This window comes from Branchiostoma floridae, unplaced genomic scaffold (genome assembly GCF_000003815.2).
Source record: "Branchiostoma floridae strain S238N-H82 unplaced genomic scaffold, Bfl_VNyyK Sc7u5tJ_1494, whole genome shotgun sequence".
NCBI lineage: Eukaryota > Metazoa > Chordata > Leptocardii > Amphioxiformes > Branchiostomatidae > Branchiostoma > Branchiostoma floridae.
The window spans coordinates 391,671-415,356 of NW_023365729.1; the positions used below are offsets into that span (position 1 = coordinate 391,671).

Genomic DNA, 23,686 nt, shown 5'->3' on the forward strand with positions numbered 1-23,686 from the left:
TTTTAGACATGCCATTGTCTTTTCATGTCAAGATATGTTTATATGGGTTTGGCAGGTTACTCTGGAACTGCAAGGACTGTCAATGTTAGGACTTCTAATACCGACGAGGCGGGAGGCAGGTCACCCGCGATACACATACAATTATTCTGTCTTAGTACATCATATGGAACTTATCGGTCTGGCTTACTCTCAATCTTGATTCGGATTTTCACATTAAAAGAAAACACACATTTGTTGATCATGGCTAATACGGTGGCGTACACTCGCCATTAGTCATAGGTGTCACGGACATGTTAGATAAAATCTCTTGGTGTACTGGAAACAATAAATCATTTTTGCATACATTATTATTTTCAACGGGCCAGCCTTATGCACCTACTACTATGATCCTTCAAAATTCTAAGTGGAATACATTGTCATTTGGCCTTTTCTTTTGAGATTAAAGTGGATCAAGAGTAACAGTTAGAACCTGTTAGTAGAAAACCCAACCAGAAGCTTTCAGTGCAGTTTTAAGTTTCTTTTTTATCAATTACAACTATTTCTGTTGTCCAATACAACAGCGTCATTAATTAATGAATCAAACATACCTGAAAACGACTATGTAAAACTATAGGCCTTTCCTTATCAACAGTTGTCATACAAGCACATCAGGAATCTTCAAGGGTCAGAAAATGAACACTTTTTCTGCCGCTTGTGATTTTCACGACATTTGACGTCATTTGGACTAGTATTTATTATTTTTCAATTCTGGGTATATTTGTCATTTGTCTAATTTCCATAAAAAGCCCTAGCCCAAAAGAGACCACAATTCATCTAAATATGACCAAGAGACACCGAGCTATCATTCAATGGTACTAGACTAAATTTTTATTTTGCATTCAGGGTGTGTAACGTTTTTCATATTTTGATCGAAGCTACTGGTTGTGCACAAATGGAATTTTGGGGCGATGCTAACTAGTACAACTTTGTCTGATGTCTGACAAAGACATAATTTGAGAAGGGAATCGTTGTTTTGAATAGCAAAATTATGGGTAAACAGTGATGCTCCCAACAAAGGTCGAATCAGAGATCGAAACTCGAGGCAGAGATCTCGTATCATTTTATATCATGTATATCATTTTGTAGAAAAATCCCCCCAAGTGATAATAAAAATATAAAGATTGATGTGACTTACTCAGCGTCCACTGTTTGGGCGATCGTCCAGCGGTATGACGACGGTAGGAGCAGGCGGGCGCTGAGTTGAGTTACCTTACCTGGCCGGAGAAGTTAAGGATCGGTGGCCAGGTGGAGGCAATCATTCCTTGCTTCTCAGTCGTGCTTTCTGGACAGTATGTGTTTCAAACTGGATCGATAACTTGTGATGACCTTCCAGTCCCTTTTGTAGATGTCTTCGGACGACAACCTTACCAGTGACCCGACTTCTCCGTAGAGATTGTTTCGAGATTCAAAGAACGTGGCCTGGCCAGCGATGTCTGCGCTGTACTGTTTGGGAGGCCGGCACGGCACAACACTTAGTGTGTTCAGGATTTTTCCTTCCACCATATTCTCAGGAAACGGCAGATGCATCTCACGAGGAAGGCATTCATTCTATGAATTTCTCCTGCTTTGCACAGGTTTACAAAGTTCCACTCCTTCAGTGTGCCGATAACGCATGCAGCGTACCCCTCCATCTTCGTCTTGTTGTTGTTGTTGACGGACAATTTGCCAGAGTTCTCCAGCACTCGAGTCTTGCTACGTGAGCATGTGGCCTTTCCGATCCTCCTGTCAACCTTCATGTGGGAAAATCTGCCGCTGACGACGAACCCGAAGGCGGTTTTCTGTATCACCACATCCTAGTGACAGCCAATACGAGACTAAAGAACCAGAGAGAAGAGAGAATCACGTGGAAATAATCCAATCACGAGCTTTCTTTGAAGACGTGAAAAACGTTACTCCTGCGATTTCTCCCCGGAAATCCACACCGTGAGAAAGCCACCAGGTGCAATCCGAAGAAACAGTTGATTGACATTTGAATGACAGGTCGTGACTTACTCGATATTGCCCGGATTAAGCTTAAGGTGCCCCCAGAGAGACCCGGCCCGGGTCTGGGGGCACGTAGGGGTTACTATCTTTTCAACCCCGTAGCGTAGGCATTTTTCATCCTACTACAACGAAACTTGGACACAACTTACAGAAGTATATGTACATAACAGCCATCAAGTTATATTTAAGGAAATAGATCTAGTCAAAGGTTTGAATAAAATTACGGCCGAATCTCAACTTCCGGTTTCAAAGACTGCCGTCCGTTTGTCTGAAAGTTATTTAAAAACACATCAAAATATTGCCAAAATGATGGTCACAAGCAGTTATGTGAACACAAAGTTAACGTTGTTAAGAATATTTGTTCACAATTCACATATATGTAAGTAAAAAGATTTTAAAAAATATGTCGAAACCAATTAAAAATATTTTAGAAAATAAGTCGAAACCAAGTAAAAAGATTTTTTTTAAATAAGTCGAAACCAAGTAAAAAGATTTTTAACAATAAGTCGAAACCGAGTAAAAAGATTTTTAAAAATAAGTCTAAACCAAGTAAAAAGATTTTTTATAGTTAAGATTTTAAAAAATAAGTCGAAACCAAGTAAAAAGATTTTTGAAAATAAGTCGAAACCAAATAAAAAGATTTTTAAAAATAAGTCGAAAGCTTTTTATAGTAAAAAGATTTTTAAAAATAAGTCGAAACCAATTAAAAATATTTTAGAAAATTAGTCGAAACCAATTAAAAAGATTTTTAAAAATACGTCGAAAGTTAGTATAAAGATTTTAGCAAATAAGTCGAAACCAAGTAAAAAGATTTTTAAAAATAAGTCAAAAGTTTTTATAGTAAAAAGATTTTAAAAAATAAGTCGAAAGTTTTTTTATAGTAAAAATATTTTTAAAAATAAGTGGAAACCAAGTAAAAAGAGTTTTAAAAATAAGTCGAAACCAAGTAAAAACATTTTTAAAAATATGTCGAAATCAAGTAATAACATTTTAAAAAATAAGTCGAATTTTTTTTATAGTAAAAAGATTTTAGAAAATAATTCTTTTTATAGTAAAAAGATTTTTAAAAATAAGTCGAAACCAAGTAAAAAAATTTTTAAATAAATCGGAACCAAGTAGAAAGATTTTTAAAAATAAGTCGAAAGTTTTTTTTTATGGTAAAAAGATTTTGAAAAATAAGTCAAAAGTTTTTTATAGTAAAAAGATTTTAAAAAATAAGTGGAGACCAAGTAAAAACATTTTTAAAATAAGTCGAAACCAAGTAAAAAGATTTTTTTAAATAAGTCGAAAGTTTTTTCTTTTGTAAAAAGATTTTAAAAAATAAGTCGAAAGTTTTTTTTATAGTAAAAAGATTTTTAAAAATAAGTCGAAAGTTTTTTTATAGTAAAAAGATTTTTAAAAATAAGTCGAAACCAATTAAAAATATTCTAGAAAATTAGTCGAAACCAAGTAAAAAGATTTTAAAAGATAAGTCGAAAGTTTTTTATAATAAAAAGATTTTAAAAAATAAGTCGAAAGTTAGTAAAAAGATTTTAGAAAATAGGTCGAAACCAAGTAAAAAGATTTTTCAAAAATAAGTCGAAACCAAGTAAAAAGATTTTTAAAAGTATGTCGAAACCAATTAAAAATATTCTAAAAAATTAGTCGAAACCAAGTAAAAAGATTTTAAAAAATAAGTCGAAAGTTTTTTTTATAGTGAAAAGATTTTGAAAAATAAGTCGAAACCAAGTAAAAAGATTTTTAAAAATAAGTCGAAACCAAGTTAAAAGATTTTTTTTAAAATAAGTCGAAACCAAGTAAAAAGATTTTTAAAAATAAGTCGAAACCGAGTAAAAAGATTAAAAAAATTAAGTCGAAACCAAGTAAAAATATTTTAGAAAATTAGTCGAAACCAAGTAAAAAGATTTTAAAAAATAAGTCGAAAGTTAGTAAAAGATTTTAGCAAATAAGTCGAAACCAAGTAAAAATATTTTTAAAAATAAGTCGAATTTTTTTTATAGTAAAAAGATTTTAGAAAATAAGTCGAAACCAAGTAAAAACATTTTTAAAAATAAGTCGAAAACATCCTGCATGAGTAACTTTGATATAAAACAGCATCCCCTAATCTTGTTCCCCTGTTTTGGATAACACAGATCTCGATCACCAACAGTTACTTGCCCTAATCCACACCGTGAGAAAGCCACCAGGTGCAATCCGAAGAAACAGTTGATTGACATTTGAATGACAGGTCGTGACTTACTCGATATTGCCCGGATTAAGCTTAAGGTGCCCCCAGAGAGACCCGGCGCGGGTCTGGGGGCACGTAGGGGTTACTATCTTTTCAATCCTGTAACGTAGGCATTTTTCATCCTACTACAACGAAACTTGGACACAACTTACAGAAGTATATGTACATAACAGCCATCAAGTTATATTTAAGGAAATAGATCTAGTCAAAGGTTTGAATAAAATTACGGCCATCACCAACAGTTACTTGCCCGTTAGAAAAACGTTTTGAAATTGCATGATGTATATAAATGGAAAGATGTCATTCGAAACAAAGGAAGGTAAGAAGACTTTCGTTGGCTTTTCGTTGTCTTTGGGCTTGCTGGTATACTTAGGACTTTTGAAACAGCTCATATCACAACAAAATAGGAAATGTCAAATAATCAATAAGCTAATACATATATAAGATGTGATCTTATCCGCATGGAAATTGTCCGTTTGTCACATGGACTTTCTATATTTGTCAACCTTCAGAGATATAGTCTGTTTGTATACAAACTTTGTAACATGGATATTCTACATTTGTGAAACCTCGCTGAACTTGTCTGTTTCTGACATGGTTTTTCTGACAAAGTGACATTTGTCAACCCTCACTAAAGTTGTCCGTGTTTGTGACGTGGAACTTTCTTTCCTCTGCCTCCTTGTTTCAATTGTGAAAAAAAGCGACCACAAAATCAACTGACTAAACCCTGATTCAACATTTTCTAAGTTTGTCGAGATATTTACAAAAACGGACTTGTCATGCAATACGTGTTTTCCACGTATGTTTTATACATGTTATGTAGTTGTGGCTGATAGATTTAGTATAGCATGCGCCAGTCCCCACCACAGCCTAAGGAATGTTTGTAGAATATGTCCAAGCTTTCGAGGTTGGTGTAATTTTTTTTGGACATTTTTTGTCAACTTGGCAGAAACGAGGTCAGGGCAGTAGGACGCTGTCAGGAGCAGGATGATCATGAATAAGGGACGAAGAGGAGCGGATATATGAGATGAAGCGATAGGTAAATGCACTTTACCTGTCCTTTTTGGCCGGGTTGTTAAAGGGTCTTATCATAATGATATTCAAAAAAATTATTGCAACTAAGGCTTGCAGTAAAAAAAACAATTTCATCATCACGGACGCTTCTAGTTGAATCAAATGTCAAAGTTTGCGCTACCAAAGAATTATTTCTGTACGAAGCAGAAACACTGTCACAACGATCGTACAGATACTTTGAAAATGGAATATATCTTGTCGTATGCAGTGTCTGGAAAAAGTGTTTGGGTTGTCTCCAGAGGATTGCGCCCCAGATTTAGGACTTTGTGTGTAACATTAGAAGGTACGGGTATATCTTATTTTAAAACAGATATAATTCCAATTTGATAACTTAAAAAAACATGTATTATTGCATTTCTTTTCATTCTTATTACCTGTTTGAAAAAGCAGGTCTTGATTCTGGTAGGGATGTTTGTGATTCCGGACCGTTTGCGATCACGTTTGCTATGGGGATAGATATTGTGAGTCATTGTGCTACAGCGCGCATTAGAAGTTTGCAGCAGTTTTGTGGTTTGTTTAAAAAAAATATTTACACCCCTTTTTGACAGGAGTAGAGTGGTCCTAGTTTATCTGGTAATTCTAGAGCAAACCAGCTGGGCAATAAATACCCCTGTCAAGCTGGTCAATTAGGCACCACTGTGTGCAGGGGTGAATCACTATGTACACATTAGGGATATGAAGCCAGTGGCTGCACAGATCCACAACTAGGAGAAAGAGGAACTGTGACCATCCCTGTCACCTCTGTATGGATTGAACCAATACACTAGTATACACATTGGGGATATGTGCCAGGTGCAGGTGTAACAATAGGAAATAAAAATGCAATGGTGAGGTACAAGAAGGTGTAGTTTTGGATCTCACTGTTTACCATAGGTAGATATATAAGAACAATGATGGAATAATTTTGCCAAACGTCAAACCCAAACAACCTAACATGATAGTGCAAGAGTCTTTTCTTTGGCAGGTCTTTAGAAGTGTTTTTGAACGTCGATTTTAATTTTTATGTTAATTCCCTAACATGAGTTACTCACGCGCAAACCTGTTCTCGTATTTGCTGGAACAGCTAATATTACACTCTAGTTTAAAGTATTTCTGTTTCATTTAAAGCACCAAAAAGCGCGCATCGCAGTTACAGACTGTGTGCGTGGCAAGTGGGGTGCATGGGAGGGGGGCATATCTCAGTAATGCTTTAGAGACCAAGGAGGTTTTCAATTGAGAGGCGCCGGCTTCATCATTTGCACGTTTGTCGGTAACGTTGTACGGAGTTGCTGTCCATCACGGAATAAATTGATGTTTGAGTCATATTTCTTTGTTCCTACCTTACTTGGTACTTACTTTAATGATTGAAAAAATCTCTTTTATAATTTGATGTCCACGTGGCATAGTGGATAACCGATAAGGCAATGTGCACAGACTTCTCAGCGTCAAATTGATATTATCCTTGGAAAACCAGACTTCTTTTAGAATTATTGATTTAAATTTGTTGTCCTAAATTTTGAATGTTGTTAATTTTCCCCAGATTCTAACAAGCATCTGTACTCTATTACAGGAACATTTTCTGTTAGAAAATCATGAATGTGACAGAGCTTTTCTCTGCTGCATCAGATGGGGACTGCGACAAGATCCGCTCCCTGCTGGAGGGAGGGATGGATGTTGATGCCGAAGATGACCAGGGTTGTACAGCACTGCATCACGCAGCTAAGGCAGGGCACTGTCCTGCTATGGAGGTGTTGTTGGACAGAGGGGCGGACATCGATGTAGCTGGTAACTCGGACTTGACACCCGGAAAGACAGGGCTTACAGCGCTTCACCTGGCTGCGATGAACAGTCACTGTGCTGCGATCTCCCTTCTCCTGAACCGAGGTGCAGATGTGGACAAAAGGAACATGCTTAACCAGACAGCCCTACACTTTGCTATAAGTAGGGGTAACTGTGATCTTGTTGGATTGTTGGTACATGAAAACTTTGGATTTTGCCAACCTTTAATGGACAAACATCTGTTGGAAGCGCTTCAGCACAGCTCTGTCTCTACAGAAGGAGACCATGACGAAGCTTGTTCAGTCTTGTTAGCTGGAGGAGCGGATATAGGGGTTGTTGATCACTATGGCTGCACCCTGCTACATTACGCTGCCTTTAAAGGAAACAATGATGCCATTCTCCTCCTGTTGGATAGAGGAGCAGACCTTGATGCACGCAATACATATGGTCATTTTCTGCTTCACTCAGCAGCATTGGGCGGACATAATGACACCATTAATTTGCTGTTAGATCGAGATGTGGACATTGAAGCAGAGGACTTTGGGGGCAGGACAGCACTCCATTTCGCAGCACAGTATGGTCACCACAAGACGGTACAGTTGCTGTGTTCTCGCGGTGGTGACCTAACAGGAAAGGACAAGTTTGCAGAGATGACTCCACTTTTGTTGGCTGCTCAGAATGGACACTGCGATGTTATCGATGTTGCCTTGTCATTAGGTGCTACCTTTGCTGAAGAGGATGTTTTGGGCAACAAAGTGCTTCATTTTGCCGTTCTAGGTGGTTGGATGGATGCTGTTACTCATCTACTGGATCTAGGGATAGAGGTGAATGCAAGGAACGAAGGTGGTGCAACAGCGCTTCACTATGCCGTCTATTGGAAAGAATGCTCCTTGAAAATGGCAGAAGTATTACTTTTGTCTGGTGCAGACTGTAACGTGAAGGATATAGAAGGTCGGACACTCGTAGACGTGGCTCTGGAGGATACAGGCATGCAGAAATTCCTCCTTCATCATTTGGAGTGTCACCCGAATCTGAAAAGGTTGTGCCGAAGGAAGATCCTCAGTGTTCTCGGTAAGAGTGGCCAAGAAGAATCTGACGTCCACCAGTTTACAATACCGCAGGATCTGAAGGACTACCTGTTATTCAGAGCTATTTACTAGTGTGAAACCCTGCACTCCATCACATAGCAGCTTGACAAATGACATACATTCCTAAACACAGTGTGTAATTATCAACTCCACTAGGTTTTTTACTTCATCAGTGTGTTGCTTTTTGAATAGCAACACAATGATAGCCTGACCACAAGTCAGTTGTTGTATAATACATAAAAACATGTAGGTAGTCTTTTTCCCAAGGAACAAGTGATGAAATCCTGGGAAAGGCACTTGTGTGGTAGGCTTGAGTGTAGTTGTAGGGGTACAGTAGCCTCGTGTGTATATCTAATTGTAGAAGTGACACTATTGTGTTATAATTAGCAATGAGTGTAGCTGTAGAAGTGATACTATTATGGTAGCCTTCAGTGTGCATGTACTAGTTGTTGAAGTGACACTAGTATTCCTATTAAGGTAGCCATGAGTGTAATAGTAGAAGTGAAGTAGCCTTGTTGTACATGTAGAAGTAACACTAGTGTGCTTAAGATTTCAGTTTAGCTGTAGAAGTCACACCAATGTGGTAGCCTTGAGTGTAATGTAGTGCTACCAAACAGTTATTATTTGTTACCAATTATTGTTCAATTGCCCAGCAGATCTATAACAAGACAGTAATGAAATAGCCAAGAAGTATATAACAGGCCACATAGTAATTTAACACCATGTATTTAAAATCATATTTCAATGTATTTTTTCCTAACAGCAACACCTGGCTAGTAGTGTCTTTTGAAAGTAGCCTTGTTTTGTTATCTTAACTATCTATGGTGATTCGAGGTTTGAAACTAATTAGTATTAGTGCTTGGAATTAAAATTATACTTCATATCTACTAAATGTAGATTTAGACTAAATGTTTTTTTTTCTAACATCTAACCACAGATAGATCATCCTCTTTAAGATATGATGTCCCCTCATCGAAAACAGCTTTTCAAACTTTCAAACACATAAGATTGCGAAGTCTTTGTAGCATGGGAGTTCAAAATTCATTTTGAACCTGAAGGTTCAACTGACACTCGGTCTTTGAAAGTTATGAAAGAACAACAATAAAGAATCTATTCTTATTTGCACGCTCGCATCTGTTTTTGAATGTCATCTACATATCAATGTGGTCTAAACAAAGATAAGCAACTAGTATATGTGCTGACTGTACACTATGGTACACTTCATATCACAGAGTGTAAGAAATTCTCTGTAATTTTCGCTGTCATATACCATAAAAACACTGGTGACACCACTTCAGTACTACTGTATATCTGACTATATTATGCTACTTCAATGCTGATGCGACTCCACCAATTTTTGCTGTTTTGTCCAACTTCAGAAATCCCAGCTCACCCTGTAGAAAAAAATCATTTGGAATTAGAGCCAAATGTCTGGAGAGAAACGATAACGGTGTTTAAAAGAACAACACATATCAGACATGTACAGTATATGTGTTGTAATTTTCTTCTTTATATGATGTTTCATATGTACGTGGTGTAAAAGTCAAACAAAATACACTTATTGTTGTTCTATTACCTTATATAGGTACTTTATTACACAAAAGGAATCCATTGCTGCTGGCCTTTGTGTACATGTATACAGTACATGGTCTATGCATTCTCAAACTGATTAGGTGCAGAAGTCAGCTAATAACTTGCACCAACAACTGTACATATGGTCCCTCGTACCAGCTAGGCAAAACTACGAAAGCTTCACCCCCCTTTTTAACTAAAATTGTTCCAGTGCTGAAGAAGGCTTCAAAACTGGATTTCCGGTGCTGAATGTTCGTCAGCACTGGACTTCCAGTGCTGAGGCGTTCTCAGCACTGGAAAAGCCGGCGTCAGCACTGGAAACCAGCTAGAAACTGTGGCTGAAAGTGGAGTAGTCTGCTGTACTTACACACTCGCGGCATCTGACAGATGTAGGCCTTCCTCTGTCGACACCGGTACAGGTCCCATTTCCCAGACGCCATGACGCCTGCGCAGTCCCTACCCCGGTGACGACGACGACGTCTTGCCCAGTTCTGGTAACGCAGAGCCGTCCCGTCATTCCACTCGAAATGTCTCTCTCTCGTCCTGTCGTCCAACCCGATCCAGTAGTCCCTGGTAAAAGATGATCGCTCAAAAAGCTCCATGATCTATTGTATCATTTTTACTCCAGAGCATGGAGTTAAGGTCGTGTGCGTTGGCCAGTTAAAAACAGAGATAACAGAATTCGTCCCCTCGCCGGGTACATGCTAATGTAGCAAGTATAACAAGGTGAACCAATGCTTCACTCCCATCCGTGAATAGCAATGAACCGTAATGAGGGAGTAAAGGGCAGTTCAGTAATGTTTGAGACCGCATTCGTAACAGGTAAAAGTCAACACTGCAGCAGCGACACCTAGCTGTCGTGTGGTGTACAACCGCTTAGTACAGTCAAACCTGCCCGAGCGACCACCTCTTCTCAGCGACCACCTGGCCATTTCGACCGCTTTTTCTCGGTCCCGATTTATTTTCCCATTGACGTAAGCATTAAGCGACCTTTTCTCAACGACCACCTGGCCAACGCGACCGCGACCGGCCCAAATTGGGACCAATAACGACCGCCTAATTTTCAAAATTGAGGTATTCATCGGTTTTTGATGATAACTGGCGCGATTTTGTGCCGAAATCGGCCAGTTTGCGTCGGATTTTGGGGTTAAATTTACAGTTTACAGTGTGTGTGTCGCTCCTTTGCGTGCGTGCAGTGTGCTAGCTATTTGCTATTAAACACAACGGAAACCATTTATACTTTGCATCGGGCATGTTTTGAGTCGATACTCTTCTCAGCGACCACCTGTCCAAATCGACCGTTTTTTCCCGGTCCCCCGGGTGGTCGTCTTGGGCAGGTTTGACTGTATTGCCCCATTGCAAGATAGTCACTGAAACGTCGGCTAGGTACAGTCAAACCTGCCCGAGCGACCACCTCTTCTCAGCGACCACCTGGCCATTTCGACCGCTTTTTCTCGGTCCCGATTTATTTTCCCATTGACGTAAGCATTAAGCGACCTTTTCTCAACGACCACCTGGCCAACGCGACCGCGACCGGCCCAAATTGGGACCAATAACGACCGCCTAATTTTCAAAATTGAGGTATTCATCGGTTTTTGATGATAACTGGCGCGATTTTGTGCCGAAATCGGCCAGTTTGCGTCGGATTTTGGGGTTAAATTTACAGTTTACAGTGTGTGTGTCGCTCCTTTGCGTGCGTGCAGTGTGCTAGCTATTTGCTATTAAACACAACGGAAACCATTTATACTTTGCATCGGGCATGTTTTGAGTCGATACTCTTCTCAGCGACCACCTGTCCAAATCGACCGTTTTTTCCCGGTCCCCCGGGTGGTCGTCTTGGGCAGGTTTGACTGTATTTTAAGTTCGCAACCAAAGCTTTAAAAATCTTGATACATCATAATTTTGCGGTACCTTTAAGACACCCCTCGTAAGTTTATTTTGTAAGCAGTGCTAATCTATGAAGAGACAGAGTTTGCTGTCTATACAATACAGCGTGATTACATTAGCATACTGTGGCAAAACCAACCGACGGCAAGGATCTAAGACACTGGCTTTTCCGTAACAAGAGAGCTGTATTTAAAGGAGACATACACGACTATGCTGAAATTATGCATACAGCCTGCGATCATAAGCGACTGTACGATGTGCATTACCGGGTCCTTACCTTCGTGGGCCACTGACGATTGTCCCCAAGTACTGTTCCACGAAGGCCTGGGTGTCCGCATCCTTAATGAGTGCCAGGGTTGCTCCTCGGTCCCTGTTGCGGCAGTCCGTCTGAGCTCTCGTGTACTTCATACTCCGGCGGTAATCAGTCGGGGAGAACCAGTAGCACCTGTTGTCGTACACCGCGTACCGGGACGCATCCCTGCTGCTGAAGTAGTCCTCGCAAGCTGCAGCAGCGGCAAGACAACAGCAGAGAACAAGTCCTTAATGGGTACTCTTAACGACATGTGTTGGTGTAGCCACGCGTCATCCTGTCTCATCTAGATATAGCAATGGACGAAATCTAAAACACTGACAAATTCTCCAAGTATCCTATACATCATTTTGCCTAATTAGATTCTTGTATTGTAACTGGCTGCATTTTCTGACAAGAGAGAAAAGTGTTTACCGTATTGACAAAGGTCTCCGCTGTATCTGTGGTTACAAGTACAGGTAAAGGTGGTTGGTCCTGTCACTGTACAGGCGCCTTGTCTCTGGCAGGGGTTGGGGGAGCAGGGATCGGTGTCTGTTGGTGTCACACAAACACATCGCTGAGTCAAACAGTATTATATGGAATTTGATTTCAAGAATCACAGAAGCAATAACAAGGAAATGCCACATCTAAGAAAAAAGATAACTGTTGGCAATGGAAAAGACTTTAGTTCAACGGAGAGCAAAAACAAAGGAACAATGGCTATGAGACAGATCGATGGGCTATCAGATAAACTTAAGTCACCAAGTACTTATTTTAATATATGACTCTTTGTGCATGTCAATTTGCACAAATACAAGAGTTTCATAGATGGGAGTTTTTCAGCACCTGCATCCGCTACATTGATCTTCCATCCAAGGTACTGGTGGGTGTAGCACTGTAAATAACAACAACAACAACAGTCAATACATATATCTGGCATTCTGTCCAAGCCATTGCCTCACCGACCACCAACAGGTGAACGTTCCTCGAAGATGTGCTTGAATGATATCATTATATTTACTTCTAGTTTTGTCTCTACAACCGATATCGACACAGAGTTGTGTGAGTACAATGCACGATTCGGTCGCTGGAAAATGACAAAATCTCTCAGGACCCAGCAGATACACTATAGGATGTACAGCACGAATATATACAGCACATGCGTTGCGAAATCGACAAAATATCTTATTGCTTCCTCTCTACTCAAACAACATAGGGCTCTGTTGGTAGTAATCAATGAGAACATGTAATCTCAAAGCAGATAGTACTAGTAACAAAAGCTACCGCTAATGCACAGTCATAGCCCAGCTAAACTCCTTTTACTAACTTTCGATACTATATTATGCTACCGTAGGATCTGCTTGGAGATCTGGGGCATGACTGTGAGTTAGGAGAACAAAACCAATGATCTGTTCGAAATCAGAACCCACTTGATAGTAAACCAGGTCCGGTGTGTTGTGGTCAGGTGTCCAGGAGAGGCGTGCGGACTGTCCGGACTCACAGGTCAGGTTCAGTGTACTAAAGTAGTCAGCAAATGTCTCCGATATCTCTGACGTGTCTCCGTCTGGAGATGTGTACTCACAATATCGCCCAGCTAGGGGAATAACAATCAAATATGGAGGGCAATATTGTAGCTCAATAGGATGCATCTGTGAAGCTAGGATGCATCTGTGAAGTCACAGCTATCACCACGACGCATGTATTGTAGGTATTTCATCAAATTGTATTACATAATGTTTCTTTACAGCCAAAATGTAACATGTCATTGGCGACATCGCCCCCCCTCTAAAACAACAGGACTAACGAATACACTTTAACAATATAAAACTGAAATGGACCAGGACACTGTAACAGTTATTTTCAACATCACCTATTATTAGATACACTGTGCTCTGCAGACACAAGTGTCTGCTACAGCAGAAATGAGCAGAACATTCCCATAACGATTTAGTCACTAATATATCAGATGAAAATTTTACGTCCCTTTCCATGGCCAGCAATACTAAATGCCATGGTCGGCACGTTTTGATAAGGTAATTCGGGTAACTCTATGTCTAAGGTCTACGTTATTTTATGCAAAATAAGAGAGATACATGTACCTGCTGTTGGGAGTCCGTCGTCATCAACACCTGCAAACACTCCAACTTGCTGTGCGTGTTTCAAAATTAACAAGCATGTTTTCAACTTGCGAATTCAGATATTGGGAAAGGTCTAAACTGTAATTGCACTAAGACACACATGACTTAATCATGAGGGATATGATACAGACACAGTAGCAGGGACATGTTTCATTTTGATATCTGGCAATATATGCAGTATGAAAATGATTGATTATCTACAATAAAGATACACATTTATTTGCTTAACTGATACTTTCACAGACTTTTTAGTCCAACAGTTTCTGGCCCCCAGATGATATCATCCTTATAATCACATCAGTATGGCCTACAACAAAATTTTTAACATTTCTCGTATAATAAACTTGTTTGTAACAAATCTTACCTGTTTCTCAGCTGGAGTTTTCTGTACGAAGCCCCCTAGCGGATCATCTGTGATGTAGAAGGGGTGATATCTGGCAGGTTGGGAGGGGTCGTCTCCACCTTCCACTATAAAGGTGTAGTTCTGACCTCTCGTCAAGATCAGCTCTGGGATAAGAAGGTCGTTGATCCAATAAGCGATCCCCCAGCCTGGCTGCCCTGTGTGTGCACACCGGAAATCGTTATGTACAGTTACGGGTTGAAGTTACGATTGATCTGTTCGGCTCATACTTGGAACGATGCTATTGCCTCTCTCACATCATCGAAAAGAAATTTTCTATTACCAATCAAATCAACATCGCCTAAAGACGTCGGCTCTGGGTTGCGTAGACGGATACAAGAAACAGAAGCCTAGGGTAAAGATGGGCAGAACTTTCAGCTAGTCTTTTAAAGTTAAGTGGACAAATCCATTTGCATAGGTATTAACTAGACCCTTGTGCCTTCTGAAGAAGCAGGATTTCAAGGTGTGGGTTAGAATTGCCTGCTTTATCAGGAACTGCTGTGTAACTACTTCTAGTCGGAAACTTGGACGGCTACACCGGGGTGGTCATAGCTAGTGTTAATTACTTCCCACTGTTATCTGGCTTCCAGAAGAGTTTGAAATGCATAACTACGCCTGTTTAATGAAGTTCGTCAGAATACTAAAAGTACTGTAGTCTATACCTGTGATGGCCTCATAACCCCTCGCGAGACCCGAAGGCCCAATGCGGACGGTAAAGGTGGTGACGTCAGCGTTGATGACGTTGGCAGGCCATGGTGTGACAGGGGCAGGAGTTCCTCGGCCTCGGTCTATCATGCTACACATGTAGGAGGGGCTGCGTCCGAACTGGAGCTGGACACTTCCTGTTTTCACGATGAAAAAAGAATTGAGCACTGAACCATTTACCGTTCGCAATGGCCTTTTACGACGAAGGCAATGGATCCTATCTGAACCCCCCCCCCCTGATTCATCTTGCGGGTATCTAGTTCTTTAGGTCCATTTCGCTACAAACTACAAGTAATCTGTATTCTACCTTCATGTAAACGGCGGTAACTGCCTCTATCAACTTAGACCAAGTTTGAATGTAAAAACGAGTATAAACTATATTTCACTCTTGTGAACACCTGGCGCCTGCCTATATAATATTTTCATTTTCCATTGTTTTCCTTTAGGCCCAACCGGTACAACAAGAAAAACGGAGCTGAAAATAGTATAATACTACTCCTAACCTTGAGCTCTTGTGTGGTGCTTGGCGGCTACCCCACTCGGATTGATCGGTCCTATAGCCCAGGAGATGTACATGTTCTGTGCGGAGTCGATCACCTTGTCTGCCGTGTCGCCAGTGTTGATTGGACGAGAATACTTAATCCTTGTGATACCGTTGATCCTTGTACCTATGACGTCAAAGTTGTCATCTGTGCCCCCTACCCTGTCGTCTGGACACACGCCCGACGTGCCGCTGCACTGTAAACAAGAAATTGAGGAACTTAGAGTTTGGTCAATTTCTTGTCTTGCTCCTTACTATGGATTTCTCTTAAGCAAATACGGTAACAACTTTGGAGCCGGGCCAAACCAACCTCCACATCCCGCTTGCCCGTGGGACCAACTTTGGACCTGGGCCAAGCCTTACCCATGCTCGCAGTTTCCGGTTATGCCATCTTCGGCCTCATATTCTAACACTCTACAATATCCGAATGAGTAGGCTTCCTTCATGTGGTATCTCACTGCACTTGGGGTACCGGTGCGGCACTGCGGGGTTTGAAAGATGCTCAACGGATTTCAGAGATAAAGAACGAATTTTCTTACGTTTTGTGTATTTTGTTATCTTCTAAGTCGTACTTTACGTATTACGCAATATCTAAGTAAATCGTCGAAAATAACACAACAGTGCCTCAGTGAACGAACCCCGTAGTGCCGCACCGGTGCCCCAAGACCAAATGCAGTGAGATTTCACCCTTACGGACTGAAGTCTTTTCAAAAACGTTCACTACGGGTGAGTGATTTCAACCCTATACCTCTAGATCCAGAGGCTATCTATTCGACTGCACACACCACTACATGGTCTCCTACCTGTGAATATGCACCCAGAGTGTAGTCCACTGCTTTCGGAGTGTCGATGTCAAACCAAGCTACGGTCACGTCCGAGCCAACCATGCAGGTACGGTCGGCACACCCACTGATGCCGAAAGCCATGTAGTCACCGTCCGCTACTCGTCCCGCCAGCTGGAGGTTCAGGTTACCGGCCTGCAGTTCCCAGCTGACCTGGAAGTCGTCGTTCAACTCCTCACAGTTTCCAAGCTCCTAATGACATAAGCAACAGACGAAATATAGACGTGGAATGGATGGCAAAGGCATTTGTAAAGAGCTGAGAGAGAGGGGGAGGGAGAGAGAGCGAGAAAGAGAGCGATAGAGAGAGAGAGCGAGAGAGAGGAAGGGAGAGCGAGAGAAAGAGGGAGGGAGAGAAAGAGAGCAAGAGAGAGCAAGAGAGCGCGCGCACGCGAGAGAGAGAGAGAGAGAGAGAGAGAGAGAGGGAGAGAGAGAGAGAGAGAGAGAGAGAGACGACAGCGAAATACCTTTGTGTTGGAAGAAAGTCAAGCATGATTACTACCAACACAGATGAGCTTCCATGATAAAACCTTTTTGTCTCTTTCACATGATTTAGGACGGAAATGGTGAGAAGTTTTTGTGCTATGTCAGTAAATATATGGATAAATACCGACATGTAAAATGGCATCCACTAAATCATAATTAAAAAAGGCCATACCTGTGGAGGTGATGTAATGTCTCCCACGTATGGTGGGACGTTGAGGTCCGTGGGAATGAAGACCTCCCCGAAGTTAGCGGTGAAGCGGATACACCACATGCTGAGCCATTTGATGTCGTACACAGTCACATCTCCGGGCAGAGTGATGTCTATGGTTTGACCTGTGTAGCGCGGAAGACGTCGGTCAAAACTGTAAAAAAAAGGACAGACTTTCAGTATCACTGTGCGATGAAACTACACTCTATGCTGAAGTTGAATTTCACTCTATTTGTGCACAGGGCGGCAACCATCTTTGTTTCTTTGCCCTTGGGCCTATTTGGTTCTATTCAGAGAAGCCGTATAATGCATGTTTGGGGAAAAAACCCGAAATCCTACATCTCCACCCACTAATTAATAATCTTTCACTGCGCTTAAATCAATATGTGTAACGAAGATGTGAAGTCTATCGTGCTTTTGTCCCTACCTTCCGCGGTGATCCGGGACCTTGAAACCACGTGAGCTAGGTCTGTCTGTCGTGCCAGCCCAAAAGAATGCATCTACGTTTGAGGGAGTAAGAACATTGGAAAACCATCAACCATAACTGAAAATAAACGTTGAAATAAGAACTATTACATTAACAGAAATTTTAATAGAAAAATTATACAGATGCACGGAGGTTTGAAATTACTTAAGTCTTGTTTTCCTTTATCACTATAGGGCTTATTCACGTGACGTCATCACCCCTGCTCTCCGTAAGCGGCCATCTTGGGGTCCATCCCTGCAGCGAAGTTTCTCGGAGTCCGTAGGTCTCTAAATTTCCGGAAAAAGTGAGGTCGTTTGCCCTGTTTGACTATGCAACATGCCTCCAACCTCACTCACATCCTATGTTTACAACAAAACTCAAATCAAAATTACCCATCTTTGATCCGAGGGAAAGTTGAAAAAGTTGAATGAACACGGGACCTGACCCTCGGCCTGCCGTGCTGCGTCTCATGCAAGGACGGGTCGTGCCGCGGCTCTACGGCTGGTTGTTCACAGATAGCTCATAGCTAGCATCTTGTACAGCGCAGAAATTAATCACAGAACTAGGAGACATCATCTCCTTGAAATCCACTGTCCAAATCGCCACAGACGTAGCACTGCATGATATTTCCGTGTTGTTGTTGTTTTTCCCTTCGTGTTTGTTCCTTCGGCTTTGCTAGTTATCACACAAGAAATTCTAAACAAACCTTACTGTTACCCGATTTGTGTGCCATTTACCCTTCCTGAACCAACATTCCACCATCAGGCATCACGAAACTAGAAGGTTTGAAGAGAAATTGTGCATTTATACGGGAATATTTACAATTTCCACGAAGAGCTGCATTAGGGCGCTGCTCAAAACTGCACCCCAAGATGGCCGACTTCGCTCGTTGCTATAGGCCGGATCACGTGACTGAATAAGCCCTATACAGAATGGTACCAAACGCTGCCCACATTCCGTAGCCTTAAGCTTAGGGCACAACCCACCGTACGTGCAATTTGTCCGTACGTTTTTTGGGAGGCCACGTCCGCCACGTATTTCTGAAAACGTTCAGGTTGTACAGGGCAGGCACGTCGCCCGTACTGGCACGTACGCGGGAGGTGAATCCGCAGCCCGATGGCACACAAAGTTTTGCCTGCACGTAAAGTTCTACGGCGTGTCTGCGTGCTCCAAAATCCGTCGGATTCCCTACGAGTTCGTGCGGAGGCGGCACTTACCACTTACGGATCCCAAAATATTGCCCATGTTTTGGCACGTACGGCGGGTTGTGCCCTTAGCTTTAAAAAAAGGCACCTGTAACTCCCTGATATGAAAGAATAAATAGAAAATGTACAGCATTTTGCTCACCTGGTCCGAACCCATCATAGTGCAGGTTTGGAATATGGAATGTCTTGGCATCCGTGATGTTGACATTCCCGGAGCGAACTTGGTGTTGCCGTCGGGAGAATTCTCCGATGTTCCGCGGCCGTGGGATAACTAACCCGTCTGGGATGGCGACGTGACCAATGTTCCCAGTCTAAACCATTATTTGGAAAAAAGATAATGTTCAAACGGTTGGTGCATTCTTTAAGAGGGACATAGACGGAAGATGCATTGCGTTGTTTTAGGATAGTTTTGCGCTAACACTATCATACTTTCATCAATTCTGACAACACGTCAAAGATTTACTTCTTATGAAGACATTAATACTGAGGCAGAAAGCTGATACTTGCAAAAGGTCTCTCACTTTTCTTTGTTCTGAGAAGGTAGCCTTCTTTCTGTCTTTCTTTCTCTCTCTCTCTTTTTCTCTCTCTCTTTCTCTCTCTCTCTCTCTTTCTTTCTCTCTTTCTTTCTCTCTCTCTCTCTCTTTCTTTCTTACTTCTTTGTAAATTGAAAGTCTGTGAAAAATTTATTAGGTTTGTATGCTATACTTGTAAGACTAACGTTTTGACCCCAGACAGCAATCCATGTAACGCTGTCCAACGTTGTTCCGGCAGGAAGAGTCAGGACGATTCTTCTGTTGTCATAAACACCCAGCGGAGTCGCTCTGCCGAGGAGAACATGCATCTGCTCATTTTTTTTTCATTGCAACATTATAGGCTTTGTTGATTTGATTATATGAATGTGTGTGTGTGTGTGTGTGTGTGAAAGAAAGAGAGAGAGAGAGTGTGAGTGTGTGTGTGTGTGTGTATGTGTGTGTGTCTCTCTCTCTCTGTGTGTGTGTGTGTATGTGTCTGTGTATGTATGTCTGTGTGCGTGCGTGTGTACGTTTTGCTTCAGTAGGGGACGTATAGAGTATGTGGTAAGGAAACGGAGAAAGCTTAGCATCACCTCACCTGCCTTGTTCATCAGGTACCACGACTCCTGCACCTCCATCCGGTGAGTCAGTAGAGCCAGTACGGAACTGGACATCTATGAAAACATGGTTAGTAAATAGATACTTCAACGGCTAGAAGGCTTAAAGCTAAAATAATTGCCAATGGTACGCGGTAAAGGGTATCACTCCTAACCTATAAGCATGACACTTGATAATAAGTCTTAGACTATCTAAACCCGTATTTACAAATATCGCCATAGAACCTGCCTGCCCCTGTCTGATATCTTCCCAATCTTAATCTTTCATTCATACCTTCAAGCAAGGTTAGGGAAACAAAGGATGACGTAACCAGTGTCAGTCTGTACCAACCACCCCGATATACCCGCAAGGCATATAGTCTATGAATAGCCGTACACAACAAATGCAATCTCAAGCAGCGTATATGTGGATATGGTTGGTTATCTTGCACCAAAAGAATGAATATTGACAGAAGATTCTAGTCTACAATATTTTTTCAACACCTATCGCGGTGATCTTACTATTTCAACCTAACTTTCAGTACCTAGATGTTTGCCCAAGCAATAGGCCAATCATAGAATCCCTACAATTAAAATGAGTTAGGTTCAAATTATCGAGCTCTGTTATTTAGGAAACAGACACGTGGGGCTATTATAGGTTATTTTCATTATAGATCAGTATTCAAATCACTATGGGTTTATTTCAGCTCTCTATATATTGGAAATTTAGTTGTCATTACTTTTGGTTCGAAAATCTTCAGGCCTTGTCACTTCCATCGTACGATATCGTACTCTTCAGTACAACAAAAATAGAGCGCATTTTACACAGTCATGGATTGGTGGTGTAATATTTAGTGTCTAGCTGTCTTGTGAAGGGAGGGGTTGCCGCATATCCTGGCCTTGATGTAGTTCCTTTCTGTCAATAAAAGCCTCGCTTCAAACCGTAACCAAAACGAATCGTACGACAGTGTATCGTACGACGAAGCGCGCCTTGCATTTGTAGCTATATAGGTCCGATGTTGATCTAAAACCGTATACCTGAGACGGAACCGTCGAAGGAGAAACCCACGATCTGTACCCTGTCGGCGTCCACGGCGTACACCGTACCTGCCACCCCGCCTGGTCCGGCAGGGGTCGGGAAACTGCCGATCAACTGACCATAGTACTGGGTCTGAGCCAAACTGTTTCCTGTAGAAACGCATTACAGACTTCTATATAACACACATATATGTATGATAACGTTTTTGACTTATCTTTATCATATTTACATGCAAGGCAAGACATAGTGCAACGACAATTAGGTATTCATTCTCTCTCAAGTTGGGCGAACTCTCCCATGCTACACGAGCTCTCCGCCGCCCTTGTTAGCTGTGGCCCTCGGTAGTAGGGAGGGCCAGCTAGCTCCAACCGCGTAACTCCAACTGCTACCGAGTGCTGCAGCTAACCCGGGCGGCGGAGAGCTCTTGCAGCCCCGAGGAGAGTCCGCCAAACTCACGATACTGCTTATTATCATGCTAGTTCAATGGGTACAGTAAACAATAACAAGTCCATTTCCCTGAAACTTAAAGTACGGAGCTTACCTGTCAGAAAAGCTACAACCAGCACAATTGCAGAAATCTGAGTTCTGGATTCAACCAGGTGACAATGCATTTTAGGAACCTGTCCTCATACGTACATACGTATACGTACACTCAGCTCTCTGTCCTAGAACAGATCACGTATGCTGGGTTTTGATCGCTTCTGAGAAAAGTTCAGCAGGAAATGACCTCGGTAACAGAAGACACCAGGCACATGTGAAAGTGCCCAAACAGGTAAGGCTAGATCGTGTGCACTTTGACACTGTTAAGTAGGTGTCTCAATAAAGCCACAGTGTGAGACATTGGTGGCATCCCTGTCCGAGCGGTTTGACAACGAATTTCATCGGTAAAACCTAATGTTTTAACGCTTTGGTGTTTTGTTGTCTTTTTAGTCATACTTGTACTTTTAGCGTGGTGTCCCCATTACAGAGTCAAAGGTAACACAAATTCAACCTGGGACGAAACAACACAGCCAATAATAATGAATGAATGAAGACCTTTATTGCAGATATATACCCACTGAGTTAAGTACAGGTCGCAACAAAATGATAGTTGACAGATACATGGAATAATTATAATGTCAACCAACACAAGGATCAAACCCGGACGTTCCGCTGTAGTACCGTAACAAGCCACAAGTGGGCCAAAATCTAATCCCTTCCAGGTCCCACCAGGGTCTACACACAAATTGAAAACCAATACAATCCATCCAGGCATTTTCGAGTTATGCTGGTCTTCTACAACCCTCCCCCCACACACCCAGACACATACAAACGCTCCCGAAAGCATAACCTTCTTGTCGAAGGTAATTTTCTGGGGGATTCATTCGTGGAGTACAGTTTTATGCATATAATGTTTAGCAGACTAATATACGCTTGGAATTATATTGTGTTTTTCAAATGAAAATGCAATCTAATTCATTCAGTTTTAATATAATGATTAGCAGACAAGTATACGCTTAAAGTTCTATTGTATTTTTTTAGGAACATGCAATTCAATTCATTCATGTTTTTTCTGGGTTTTCATTTCAACAATTAATCACCAATTCGTCACACATCTATTGACAAAGTATTCTGACACACAATAGCTGGCGAAAAGATCAAACATAAGTATCACGATTTTACACCTACAGTCGCTGTTTCACACAACAACGTAAGGTATTTTCATGCACTGCGTATACGACCATGAGTTAAGCTCATTTCTCACTACAACATCGAGAACTACCAACTTTCGCAAAATAACAAATTTGCAAACACATAATGTGTCCGATTTATTTCAATATATGCAGACAATAATGACATAATCAATCCGTCTAGACGCAATGCATGTATTTTATGTAAAAGACTTATGCATACAATTGACCTGTTTAAAATGTTACGTATCATCTTTAAAAAGCATAACAGGCTATCAGATACGTTTGTGACGGGAAACCATTGGAAGCTGTAATATTTGGAAATCATCAAGTGCTGTGTAGTTTTGCCTGAGCTGTGGCTCAGAGATGTAACTGCAAGAATTTTATTTGCCTGTTCTTAGAAGTAAAAATCGAGGTGATAACATGTCACCGATCTGTAACGATGCCTATAATAGCAGGGCTGTCTAATAGCGAAATCGCGATTCACGCCCGAGACGATATTATGGCAGGAAAATCCTGACTACTCTAGAAAGACGAATGAATTTGGTGACGATTTCCTCGAGCCATATCTAAAGATCAAACATAAGTATCACGTATTTACACCTATTATCACAGTTTTACACAACAACGTGAGGTTTACATGCACTGCGTATGGCAATGAGTTAAGCTTAATTCTCTCATATGATATCGAGAATAGCCCACTTCGCAGAAGAACCAATTTAACACATTTTGTATCCAATTCATTTCAACATGCAGACAATAACGGAATCATTCATTCGTCTAGATACAACGTATGTATTTCATGTAAAAGATTTATGCATACAATTGACCTGTTTAAAGTGTTACATATCACCTTTAAAAATTATAACACCATCAGATACGTTTGTGACGAGAAACCACTGGAACCTGTAGTATTTGGAAATTTTCAAGTGCTGTGTAGTTTTGCCTGAGCTGTGGCTCATAA

At 41.2% G+C, this 23,686-nt stretch overlaps 2 protein-coding genes across 2 annotated transcripts in view; one reads left to right on the plus strand and one right to left on the minus strand.

Annotated features, from left to right (window-relative positions):
- Positions 1 to 9,286, plus strand: part of LOC118407844 (putative ankyrin repeat protein RF_0381) — a 12,252-nt gene extending 2,966 nt beyond the window's left edge. Inside the window, exon 2 of the mRNA XM_035808383.1 lies at positions 6,873 to 9,286. Within this exon, the coding sequence (XP_035664276.1) occupies positions 6,895 to 8,241 (1,347 nt within the window). The 5' untranslated portion in view covers positions 6,873 to 6,894 and the 3' untranslated portion in view covers positions 8,242 to 9,286. The remainder of the gene's footprint in view (positions 1 to 6,872) is intronic.
- On the minus strand, positions 9,122 to 21,796 carry LOC118407865 (protein Skeletor, isoforms B/C-like). Its single transcript, XM_035808420.1, has 18 exons — positions 21,594 to 21,796; positions 21,052 to 21,201; positions 20,016 to 20,091; positions 19,624 to 19,726; positions 19,048 to 19,216; positions 17,662 to 17,734; positions 17,199 to 17,388; positions 16,505 to 16,735; positions 15,664 to 15,898; positions 15,118 to 15,297; positions 14,420 to 14,613; positions 14,017 to 14,065; positions 13,348 to 13,511; positions 12,764 to 12,812; positions 12,353 to 12,469; positions 11,906 to 12,167; positions 10,109 to 10,311; positions 9,122 to 9,563 (listed from the first exon to the last, which is right to left on the minus strand). The coding sequence occupies exons 1-18, from the start codon at positions 21,661 to 21,663 to the stop codon at positions 9,559 to 9,561; spliced, it is 2,520 nt and encodes an 839-aa protein (XP_035664313.1). The 5' UTR covers positions 21,664 to 21,796; the 3' UTR covers positions 9,122 to 9,558.
- Positions 21,797 to 23,686: the final 1,890 nt, after the last annotated feature.